The 11,954-nt window shown below is 44.7% G+C and overlaps 2 protein-coding genes across 2 annotated transcripts; one reads left to right on the forward strand and one right to left on the reverse strand.

The window, feature by feature from the left end:
- The first annotated feature begins 4,900 nt into the window (after positions 1-4,900).
- On the forward strand, positions 4,901-6,632 carry cfap144 (cilia and flagella associated protein 144). The gene is made up of 4 exons (XM_060066764.1): positions 4,901-5,112; positions 5,223-5,282; positions 5,549-5,652; positions 6,377-6,632. Exons 1-4 carry the CDS (start codon positions 4,986-4,988, stop codon positions 6,488-6,490), a joined length of 405 nt encoding a protein of 134 aa, XP_059922747.1. The 5' UTR covers positions 4,901-4,985; the 3' UTR covers positions 6,491-6,632.
- ebna1bp2 (EBNA1 binding protein 2) lies at positions 6,186-11,004 on the reverse strand. The gene is made up of 9 exons (XM_060066763.1): positions 10,753-11,004; positions 10,535-10,618; positions 10,223-10,392; positions 9,854-9,977; positions 9,441-9,530; positions 7,837-7,912; positions 7,450-7,540; positions 6,784-6,958; positions 6,186-6,703 (listed from the first exon to the last, which is right to left on the reverse strand). The coding sequence occupies exons 1-9, from the start codon at positions 10,873-10,875 to the stop codon at positions 6,656-6,658; spliced, it is 981 nt and encodes a 326-aa protein (XP_059922746.1). The 5' UTR covers positions 10,876-11,004; the 3' UTR covers positions 6,186-6,655.
- Positions 11,005-11,954: the final 950 nt, after the last annotated feature.

Here is an 11,954-nt window from a genome sequence, read left to right on the forward strand (position 1 = left end):
AGAACTTAACCAGCCATTAGCAGAACTTAACCAGCCATTAGCAGAACTTAACCAGCCATGAGCAGAACTTAACCAGCCATGAACAGAACTTAACCAGCCATTAACAGAACTAAACCAGCCATTAGCAGAACTTAACCAGCCATTAACAGAACTAAACCAGCTCACTCGTTATGGCAGAAAGTGACTGATTCAGATCAGCGCTTTGCTCAGGGTGGAGGGATGACTGGAGAAGAAGAAGGAAGATGTGTTTGTCGGGTGGGCACTGGGGAGGCTGGAGAACCAGACGGGAACACGGAGGAATGTAGAGAGAGGAGAGAGGAGAGAGGAGGAGAAGGGGGAAATAGAAGATCAACACATATTCATTCTGACAACCTCACATTTTGGTCAATACTTACTCTTGGAGTTACGACTTTGTAACTTGAAACCATTTGGTCAAATACCAGAGAATAATACAAATATTTGTATTTAAAGTCCCAATCTGGTTTCAATTATTCCATATTTCTGAAAACGCCTTTCTGAAGAACGACGTCATTTACTTTATTACGATTATATGCGCTTTAGTAACCAAGACAGAATTGCACCTATTTATGGTGCCAGTTGGGTCAGGCCTCTGTCAGGGAGTCAGAGCAGACTTGAGACTCTTCCATCCATCCTCCAGCTGCCAAGCCTCCATCAGTCGCTCCGTCCTCAACCTAAGCCTCCCCATACAGGAGGAGCCAGGCTGAGCCGGATGACTGAGCACCACAGAGGGGCTTTAGCTCGCTGTTCATCTGATTAGCAGGGGGGAGATTTAACTAATCACCGGCGTAAGTGTTTTCGTCAGAATCCAAGAGTCACCCTTTTCTTTTACGGTAATAGGTGCCTCTGCATCAGGACCATGATCTCATTAAATCTGGACCGATGGGGCTGTCAGACCGGGCTGGATTACCACCCAATTGGATTAGTATCAGCCAGTCAGATCCTGCCATCGCAATGACATATGAAGCGCCCTTTCCAAGGTAATATTTCCCAATAGTGAATGTTGGGACACACAATAGTGAGGGAATGAAGGTAAAGGTCTCTCGCTCAAAAGGCCCGGTGTCTTAGTGTAGTCATCCCCTGCATCCCTTTCTGAGCTTCTCTTTGGCCGAGGGGATTTGGTCTGGAGCCACGCTGCGTACCTGGCCCGGTTCCAGCGTCATATCTGAAGGCAAAGCAGAGATGAGCTCTAGAGATTCAGGCTGGCGAGGCGGGGGCCACACAACAAATACATAAATCAATAGTCAGGCTGGTCCCATTCGATACATGACATTGTATGAGTTCCACGAGAAATAAATGCAGTTCATCTCTACTGTACCGACACAACCAAACATAGCTTCATCAGAAAAGGAGAAAAATCAATGTCTGTGTCCAGAGGAATGGTTTTTCAGAGGGAGCCTCATCCTGTTTCCGTAGGGAAACCCTGACGTTAAATCACCCTACAGCCGCTGAAGCGTACAGAACACCCAGAGAAAAAGAAGGGTTTGATGTAGCTCATACACGTGTTATTTACCATGTTTGAAACTCAATATGAACTTAATTAAATGCCTGAGGCTCCTAACAGATGATAGCTTTTAAAAGAGCTGGTGAAGTGTGGTCTGTAATCTCGCCGGAGCAGCTGAACAAGTGTTAGAGTGGTTAATGTAATAATATAAATACGGTGGTTTGGTTGGACCTTCGGGGGCTGGGGGAGGAAATGACAGCTGGGCTGAAGAGAGAGAGAGAGAGAGAGAGAGAGACAGAGACAGAGACAGAGACAGAGACAGAGACAGAGACAGAGACAGAGAGAGAGAGAGAGAGAGAGAGAGAGAGAGAGAGGGAGAGGGAGAGGGAGAGAGACCAACCTGCTGATTAGGCTTGCTGTGTGGAAGTGAACCACACCACTATCCAAAGTGGAGCAGGTGTGTGTCTGTGTGCCTGTGTGTGTGTGTAGCGGAAAATAAATAAGAGAGAGGCGAGGGATAACACAAACACGAAGGATTGACCCAAAGATTGATACAGAGACGATTGTGCAGATTAATATTTAATTTATAAGCTGTGTGTGTGTGTATGTGTGTGTGTGTGTGTGTGTGTGTGTGTGTGTGTGTGTGTGTGTGTGTGTGTGTGTGTGTGCGTGTGTGTGTGTGTGTGCGTGTGTGTGTGTGCTTGCGTGTGTACATGTGTGCATGCGTGTGTGTGCCTGCATGTGTACATGTGTGCATGCCTACTTGTGTGCATGTGTACGTGTGTGCGTGTGTGTGTGTACCTGCATCAACTGACCTATGATAGAGATGTGGAGGGCAAGATCGTGGAGGAGAGAAGCTCGTTTGGATGACTACCGGTCAGCCCAGCTGTAGGAGGGAACAGAGAGGAAGACATGGCGAAGGAAGGAAAGAAAGGAGGGGAAAACAAACAGGAACTCAACAGAGGCCGTGAGACCAGCGAACAGATCTGCAGAGAGAGAGAGACACAAAGACACGAGGTAGCAGCGTTGGGTTTAGGTCCGTCTCCACGGGGGGTTCCATGCCCTTATGATGATACCGCTCACAGACAGCCCCGGGGGATCAAGCACTAAGCAGATACAGTATGGAGAAGGAAGGCTGTAGCAGAAGGTGAGGGTCTGTGGGATCCCTCCTGTACTCAGTGAGACGGTCGGGGCTCGACCCCCACGCGGGCCGTGAGCCCACAAGAGGCCGTTCAAATAGGTCAAGTAAGGCTTTGGCAGAGCGGCCTTTGTCCCTCTGCCCCATGAATACCTTGAAAAGCAGCTGATCTGTGGGAACGGAACGTGGCACAGTGTGTACTCGTTCACCCAGGGTCAAATGCTGTGTTCCCTTTCTTAACTCATTTTTTTTTGTGTGCGAACTCTGGGAAAGATCTGTTAACCATAGCGAAATGTTGCCAGGACAGTTTTTCTCTGACCATTCACCATACTTTGAACTGTAACACACACACACACACACACACACAAAATAAACTGCTTACCTTCAGTTCATCCAGTCCCAACCCAATGTACCCATAGAGCTACTAGAGCTAGAGAGGTATCCCCTACTAGCCGGAAGTTATCCGGCGTCTATCTTTGTGGTTCTATATTCAGCCAGGGTTTCCTCGCTTGTATGCACTATATATATGTTATGATGGAAGTGTGTAGGCATCAGCGTGGAAGAGTGTATTAGTGTGGCAGTGTATGGGGGTTTAAAACGTGTGTGTGTGTGTGTGTGTGTGTGTGTGTGTGTGTGTGTGTGTGTGTGTGTGTGTGTGTGTGTTGGATGAAGTCCACCATTAGTTCCACAACAATGAAGACACGACACAGCGCACATAAACAGATGTGGAACGAGGCAGCTCCAGAGAACGCTGTCGGCAGAAGAGCCCTCTGTCCCCCGGGATCCACTCACTATGCTCCGGTGCATCGTGTTTTGTTTTGTGTCAGCTCACTGTTAAAAAACACGTCACATTTAACAAAATTATATTTTTTTTCATTGAAAAACGTTTTAATGTACATAGAAAAAGTATGCAATCAGTGGAGGTGGTTTAAGGTGTGTATATTGATGTAATTCTTTTGTGGCAAATAAATTGACTACTCATCATAAGCAAACGTTAAACAGAAAAATCAAAAAAATCAGATCCGCTATGCTATATTATAACATAAAGAAGTAAATCAAGACTTTTTTACTACAGTCTCTAGAGACTAGAGGTCCAGAGAAATGACTATTTTCAGTAGGTGCTAGCAAGACTTTTTAATGCAAGCTTTCTCTGTAGAGAAAATGACACTGATACTGGCTGACCCACAGAACCCCTCCTGCTACACACGCTGGTGGAAGACCCAGAGGGCGGTCAGCCCCACGGATCGACCAAGAGAGTCCTCCGATTGGCGGACCATGAAACCTTCTACTGAAACCCGTCCAGGGAGGGTGTACAGCAGAGGGAGAGCGGCACTAATCCCTGCGGAACGACAATCTTCACCCAGCGTTACTCATCGCTCACCCATTATCCCCCATGATGCACTGCAGTACAGGCTCACAGGGTGCGGACAGGAGAGCCTGAGGAAACGCTTTAGTCAAGCAGGAAGTTAAGTGATGCTGACCACAGGTTGCCTGCAGCCAGGGCAGAAGAAGCTTTTCTGAGCTGTGAGAATGGCCAGAGAGGTGATGGACAGCAGCACCACAGCATTGAAGATGAGCCGGGAGGGGGGAGGGGGGGGGGGGGGGGAGAAGGCAATCCAAAGAAAAGAGAAACCTTTTAGGATCGCAGCCACCAGAGGCGTCTGGCTGTGCACTGACTGGTTCCCCTGCTGAGGTGCAGGCCTGTAGGGCTGGCAGGGTTACAGCTGACACTTAACCAGGCTCCATCACCAACACACAGGATGGTGCAGGGAGCACAGACTAAAGACTGTAGAGGAGACCGAACAAAGAGCATTACACAAAACCTCTTTATCATTCATCCCATAAAGAGACGCTTCTTATTCAGTCATCAATAAAACAGGGGAAAGGGAAGGAAAAGACAGACTGGCAAGAGGCTCATTTTGAGTTGAAAAGTTGTGTGGGTGAAAGGGCTCAGATAAAAACATCTTTAAAAACGGCCTTCAACACATACGATTTTAGGCATTGTAACGGTGGGATCGGTATGAGGTCAGACTAGATAATTACGGCAAGAGAAAAGTTGCAAAAGGGCATATCCTAGGATACGAGTCGACACCCAAAATGTGATACATAACCTTTTTGGGGAATTTCTGCTATATTCATTGCATTGTACGTTTCGAAATTGTGCAAATAAACCTTTGTCAAAGTATGTGAGCTTTGGAATTTTTCTATAATTAATTGACCAATGTCAAATCCATGGCTGGTTCAGATCAACGGTGGTTCCACAGCGCCACCGTGTGGCTGGCCGCAGTATCACAAGGCAATGTTTTCAGTTGTCATGGTGAGCATGTAGCCTACTTCCCAGGGCGTTTATTCCCAGTGAGGTGCGGATTTTCTTGAGGTGCTAAAATGTCCAAACCAGAGAAGACACCCCTGGATGTCGTCCACCAAAACGCAATTCATGTTGAAACCATCCAGAAAGAACAAAGAACCCAGAAACTCTACACGGAGTTCAACATCAATCCATACAAGAAGCGTGAGTGCATGGCCTTGTTTATTATGTATTTAAGTCAATGTCCTATTAAAACTACATGAAACTAAACCCAATAAGGCTTAATTCATGTAGTTACTGTTTCCTTCATGTAGTCCATGTTCTGACGGACAAGCCGACGGTCGGCGGTGAGGAGATGGAGGCGGTGGAGGATCGTGAGTACAGCTCGACCAAAACATGACGTTATCCCCACAATATAGGCTATTTCTAAATAAATAGATTATGTGGTTATAAAATAAGTTACAGAGGCCGACTCCAATTCTGAAAAAAATCATGCATAAACCCGTTACCCAGGTTGTTTTGAGTTGCGTCTCCAGCGATCTTCCGATCATGTCAAATAATGTGGATTGGTTTAAAGATCCAATTTCATGCTTTTTTTTTAGGGTTATTAATTTAATTGACAGAAGATTCCTTTACACAGATTCCTTCATACAAGCCCATCATCACGCCTGGCTGGAGCCGACCAGGAAGTACCCCCACCCCCAGACGGAGAGCCAGGAGATCGGCTGGTTCTCCAAACCACTGGTAAACACAATTTCAGCCATTCATCTCCAAACAACTGGTAAACATCAGCCAGTCATCTCCAAACCACTGGTAAACAGCCATTCATCTCCAAACCAGTGGTAAACACAGCTATTAATCTCCAAATCAGTGGTAAACACAGGCATTCATCACCAAACCACTGGTAAACACAGCATCAGCCATTCATCTCCAAACCACTGGTAAACAGCCATTCATCTCCAAACCAGTGGTAAACAGCCATTCATCTCCAAACCACTGGTAAACACGTCATCCATTCATCTCCAAACCACTGCTTAACACATTAGCCATTCATCTCCAAACCCCTGCCTTAACACAAGAGGCATTCAACTCCTAACCAGTGGTAAACAGCCATTCATCGCCAAACCAGTGGTAAACAGCCATTCATCTCTAAACCACAGCATCAGCCATTCATCTCCAAACCAGTGGTAAACACAGGATCAGCCAATCATCTCCAAACCACTGCTTAACACAAGCATTCATCTCCAAACCACTGGTAAATAGCCATTCAGCTCGGATTGCTTACACCTTGTTTATTTTAAGATGTAGTTTATTCATCTTCATAAAGCAAATATCAATCAACTTCAAGTACAGTAGAACTCCAAAGTGGTGCACCGAAGAGGGAAACGTTATTCAAATTACAACTGATAATTCCCTTCTATTCTGCCTTGTCAGAAGTGTTGATTTTCTCCTTCCTCCTCCTGCCCAGATCGTCTCAGACCGCAGCGACCGGAGACTGAGCTTCCCTCGTCAGAACACAGAGATCACCAAGTACATGGACGCTGCCTGGCGCCTCAAGGAACAAACTCGCAACCTCAGCTGATCGGCCTGAACACAAGTTGAACATCCACAGCCTTCTACGTACTTGCATAGTACAAATAATAGCTGATTAAAAAGAAGTTATAATAAGATGGTGCCTATTTTATGCAACATCAATACAGGCAAAGACACATATATACATACAATGTTTTATCAAAAATGTTCTTGTTTATTTGTGGGACTTCATCTTCTTGCGCACAGATTTTCCTGGCCGCTTCTGAAAGCATAAGAGATAAGGTGTTTAGAGGAACGCCCGTACAACAGGTGAACTACCGGTGGTGCAGTGTTTGGACCTACATTCTGCGCTCCTTTGCCGCCCTTCTTGCCGCCCTTCCCGCCACCCTTCCCGTGCGCCGTCTTGGATCGGAACGTCGACACGTCGTTGTGGCTCTCCTTTGTGTTCCACTTCTTTCCGCTCTTTTTGCCGCCGAAGCCGAAGCGGTCGTCTTTGGATTTCCTCTTGGCGTTGGGGCTGGAGAGACGACAGAAGAGCGGTCATTAGGATTCTCCTTCGATGACGTAATAATAGCGGACAGGAAACCAAAGCTCAGGCCCACAGAACACCATCTGTCTAGAAGGAGGGCTGTACGTCCGACCACAATGCTGTACACATCTGTCACAGATGTGATGTTGTCATGGAATCCCAAAGGTCGTAGACTTCGGTTACATGTCATTTCAAGATTATCCGATAACTGATTTAAAACAAACCCTAGATTCAATCACAAGTCATATTGAATAAAACAAGGGTAACCAAGGCCATATAAACCAGTAGAACAGATGTTTTTAAATATTGTGCAAGCCAGCAATTCTTTAACAATGTAAAAAAAACAACAACTTTCTGTTAAATAACGAGAGAGACATATCGAAGTAGCCAGAATGTCTGGTGTAGGACAAGGTATTTGGCGGTTGAACCTCAATGTTCACCCTGAAGAGGGCGGTAGTCATTTGAGCAGGCTCTCCTACCCTCTCTTAGCCGCGTCGGCCTTGGTCTTCTGGCTAGCTGCTGCAGGTCCCTTCTGGTCTCCATCCAAGAAGTCCAATTTGTCGGTCATACCTTGAAAAAAAACAGAAGTCATAACTTCAATAACATTCGAATGACATTGTTGGTTTTAAATGAGATATATATATATATATATATATATATATAGTACTAAAATCTTTAGGAGCCATCCAACTGTTGCCCAACAAGTTTCTACAATATCCTCTGGGAATGACTACAAATACACTCTAAAAAGGAGTCTAAACTAAACACTAGTTTATGCATTTCTGTCATCTCAACAAGTTAAGAATAACTTGCATATAAAGCAGTGCGTAGCAATCACAAGAGCAATGCCCTCTAGGCCTCCTTACCCTTCTGGTACTTCTTCACTGCATTCATCATGTCCTTCTTCTCCTTCTGCCTCTTCTGGATCACCTCCACTTGGACCTGAAACACGTTCAACGGTCAACCTTCACCATCATGAGCCAACAATACTGTGATCCTCTAATAATCCGCTCCCATGGGAACAGTTAATGGAGTAAATACTGTGTTCCTCAATACCTTACCACTGCATGCTAAGGTAGTTTGAGACTGAAAAGATGGATACATTTTAGGGGGTCGCCCGATTATCGTCCGGTTAACGACGTTGATATTCGGCATTTTGACGCATATCGGCATCAGCCTTTTTTTTTTATCCGACGGCCCATAAGAGATCATTTTAAAACGGGGTTATCTTGGCTCTGATGCAGCCGCGCCTCTCCGTCTGCTGTCACTACGCTGTCTCCAGCATCGTCCCACGCAGAGCACCATCTGATTGGTTACACGCAGATCCACGACGGGTAACAGCCAATCAGCAGTGAAAGCTGTGCATGCAGTGCTCACACGGAGAGGAGAAAAGGTTTTGTCTGGTTTGGTTTTCGAGGTACGTTAAGGCAGCAGACTCTCGTGAAATTGTAATAAACATCCCAGTCCTCTACAACTACTAGTAACATTACTGTGAGCCGGTTAACGTTATCGAAACATAAGCGGCAGCTCCGCTCGCTCGCAGTCCGTTAATCACTCGAAACAAGGTGGCTGATAATATTGATATGGAAATAGTCTGTGATAGTAGAAGTCTGTGTGTGAGGGAGAGTAAAAACCTAATAAACTCAATTCAGTCCAGCTTTTAGTGAAACGTTAGCCCAGCGGTCCGCTTTCTCCTTTTCTGGCTCTAGACGCTCAGCAGACTGCAGCAAAACTCTACAACTCACGACTACTAACGTTACTGTGAGGCCCAATACGTTAGCAGCAGCTGTCTGTTCCTATGATAAACACTGATTATTACAGTGAAGATGCTGTAGACGGTTTAGTGTTTTTAAACGGTTTAATCACTTGAAACGAGGTTGCTGATAATATTGATAGGGAAATAGTCAGTGATAAAAGTAAGTAGTGTGTGAGAGAGTAAAATTCAGTTAGTTTTATTACAGGGAAGCACGATGAGGGGATGGCTAGAGAATAGTGTGTGTGTGTGTGTGTGTGTGTGTGTCATGAGAAACTGACAGCAAAGCACCGTCTGTCTGAGAGAAAACTGGCAATAATGGCTGTTTAACTAGGGAACTATTTATTTATTTAAATTTTCCAGTTGTAAAAGATGAACATATCAGTTCAGGAAAATTTTAGGGAGCCATTTATTTGTTTAAATTGTGTCATGTTGCAAATCTGATATGCTGTTGTGTTTATTAAACATATGCTTAAAGGCATTTAAATGAAGTTAAGTGTTGGAGTTCGTATTCAAAGTTTTGACGCCAATATTTTCCCTTTTTCTGTAAATTAATATCGGCTCCAAATATCGGTTATCGGTCCCCTTGACCACTAATAATCGGTATCGGCCCTGAAAAAAACATATCGGTCTATCTCTAATACATTTGGCTATAGATGTTATTGTACATTTTAAAACCAAGCTCAAACACACAAACCAGAACATATAAGTACCAACCTTTTTGCCAAACTTCCTCTGCTCACGAAGCTTCTTGGCCTTCTCTGACTTCTCCAGTATGGCTTGTTTTGAAATGAGTTTCTTTCTGATCTAAATAAAACCAAAACACAAAATAATGTCACAATAATTAGAAGAATGGCCAAGCATTCACACCAAGGCAGCGTTGACCTCACATTCACCCCTCGGCAGAGAAATCGGAATCCTGATATTGACAAAATAGGCAATGCAATGTTTCATATATATTACATTAACGATTATTAAGATATCTTTAAACATTTCTTCAGTTTATTTCAACTGACAGTCATATTGGTCAAGAACACAGTAAATAAATAAAGGTGAGTAACCTGCCCACCAACATCATGAAAAAATTAAATACTCCAAAGTCAGTTTTTCCTCTGACAAACGGATCTCACCTTCGTCATCTGCTGGTCTGACTTGGCCATCTCTGCAAAGTAGTCCCCTGGTCTCTTGGTGAAGATGTTGAGCTTCTTCAGGCGGGGAAGTGCTTCTAGAACGCTGGCTTGGGCCTGGCGGTAACTACAACAAACCAACGTGGAATTAATAGTTCATTTACATGAAGAGCATACACAGCAAGAAGGTGACAGAGTAAACATGCAAGTTCGTCCAGACGTTTTTTTTAGAGAGTATCTACATTTATGCACACACACACACGCATACACAGTTGTGATGTGTCGGTCTCTCGTAAGTGTTTTGGTTACGAATCGAACTAAGTATCGATCTTGCTTGAAAGGAGAGAGGCACAGCCATTTAAAGACACTTACAAGAACATCTCTCTCTGGAAATCATCGTCTGCGTTCACGGTTCCGTCCGCCGCGGGGAGCTTTCCTTCAGCCCGGGCCAGGATGTCTTCGGCCGGCAGGTTGGTGAGGTCCAACCTCTCCACCCAGGGCAGGCTCGTGGAGAGCTCCGCCAGACACTGCCTGATGCCCTCCTGCACGGTTGACAACGACATACGAGTTAATGTGGCTCAAATAAGACAATCCTACGTTATGGTAATTAACCATTTTATTATACAGTTTAATACCGCAGTTATCAAATGTCACGAAACCACAACAATGTGGTCCTTGACTCACCACGTTGTTGACGCAGGTTTTGCTCTTCGTTGTGAGGACGTTCATCCCCGGCTTCAGAAGTCCCTTGGCAAAGGCATCTTGCAGCTGTATGGTGAATAAACCACAGCTTTATACGGATAAACCACAGATGTATAATGATAAACAACAGCCTTCTAATGAATAAACAGCTTTATAAGGATAATGCCCACGCCTTGCAGCACATAGAGTCTCCTCCGTACCTCAGAGTCCGATAGCTCACTGTCTTCCTCCTCGGAGTCTGTGCCGAGCTGTTCGTCCTCCTCCAGGTCTTCCATGTCCTCCTCCAGGTCCTCCATATCCTCTATGCTTGTTTCGAGAGTCATAGAATCAGAGTATAACTTTAATATTCCACCTTACAGGTGCAAACTTGCCGGGCTACTGGGACGCTGATTCCTCAACAATCAACGCGTGGGGATGTGAATGTAGCGTGGGCAGGAAGTGACGCAGAGGCCTACTTTGAAGTCCCACCGGCTAAAAACATGAGGACTCACTAAGGTTCCGGATTCAACAACCGCTAAGTTGGTTAATGTGGAGTAGGCCTACATCAAATTGTTACGTTAAAATTGTATAATAAAGCGCTCGATGTATAAAACACGAACGTATTCATATTTTTTCAGTCTTGTATCAACTTGGAATAACCAATATGCTAAAAGTACTGTGTATCTAATAAAAAAACAAAATAATGCATAAGTCAGCGTATGCGAGATAACATTCATTCGAACATGAATATACAAGTAGGCCTATAATAAAATAGTATAATAGTAATTTATGTTATGTTTGAGTTTTCACTCCTTTTCCGCAAGCGTTTGGTTTTATGTGCACGGACTGTGAACCTCCTCAGCCAATCACTGTGTGTGTGTGTGTGTGTGTGTGTGTGTGTGTGTGTGTGTGTGTGTGTGTGTGTGTGTGTGTGTGTGTGTGTGTGTGTGTGTGTGTGTGTGTGTGTGTGCGCGCGCGCGCGCGTGCGCGCGCGCGGCGCGTGCGTGTGTGTGTGTGTGTGTGTGTGTGTGTGTGTGTGTGTGTGTGTGTGTGTGTGTGTGTGTGTGTGTGTGTGCGTGCGTGTGTGTGCATATGTCCAACAGAAGATTTAAGACAATCACATTGCTTTTACCCCAATCCACAAAATTATATCCACGTAAATATTTCACAATCAATAATTACATTTTTTTTCTTTTAAAATTATATACACAGTCACTTTTAGACATTGTACCTCGCATGTCTCTTCTGAATGGTTCGATATTGTTTTTGTTTCTGCTGATCAGAGGAAAATAACAGTTCTGTAAAACATGCCGAATAAAGTTGTACCCGAGGTGCCCATTCACATTACGGATAGCCTACCACAGTCCACAAAAAAATAAAATGATAGCTACACTCACTTTTAGAACCGAACACAAACTAGTCT

The sequence above is a fragment of the Gadus macrocephalus genome, chromosome 12 (assembly GCF_031168955.1).
Source record: "Gadus macrocephalus chromosome 12, ASM3116895v1".
In the NCBI taxonomy this organism is placed as follows: Eukaryota; Metazoa; Chordata; class Actinopteri; order Gadiformes; family Gadidae; genus Gadus; species Gadus macrocephalus.

Coding starts and splice junctions, on each gene's coding strand:
- ebna1bp2 (XM_060066763.1), bottom strand. CDS start 10,875: ATGACTCTCGAAACAAGCATAGAGGATATGGAGGACCTGGAGGAGGAC. Junction 9,978..10,222: donor TTCCAGAGAGAGATGTTCTT/GTAAGTGTCTTT, acceptor GGTTTGTTGTAG/TTACCGCCAGGCCCAAGCCA. Junction 7,913..9,440: donor AGAGGAAGTTTGGCAAAAAG/GTTGGTACTTAT, acceptor AACGTGTTTCAG/GTCCAAGTGGAGGTGATCCA.
- cfap144 (XM_060066764.1), top strand. CDS start 4,986: ATGTCCAAACCAGAGAAGACACCCCTGGATGTCGTCCACCAAAACGCA. Junction 5,113..5,222: donor CATCAATCCATACAAGAAGC/GTGAGTGCATGG, acceptor TCCTTCATGTAG/TCCATGTTCTGACGGACAAG. Junction 5,283..5,548: donor GATGGAGGCGGTGGAGGATC/GTGAGTACAGCT, acceptor TCCTTTACACAG/ATTCCTTCATACAAGCCCAT.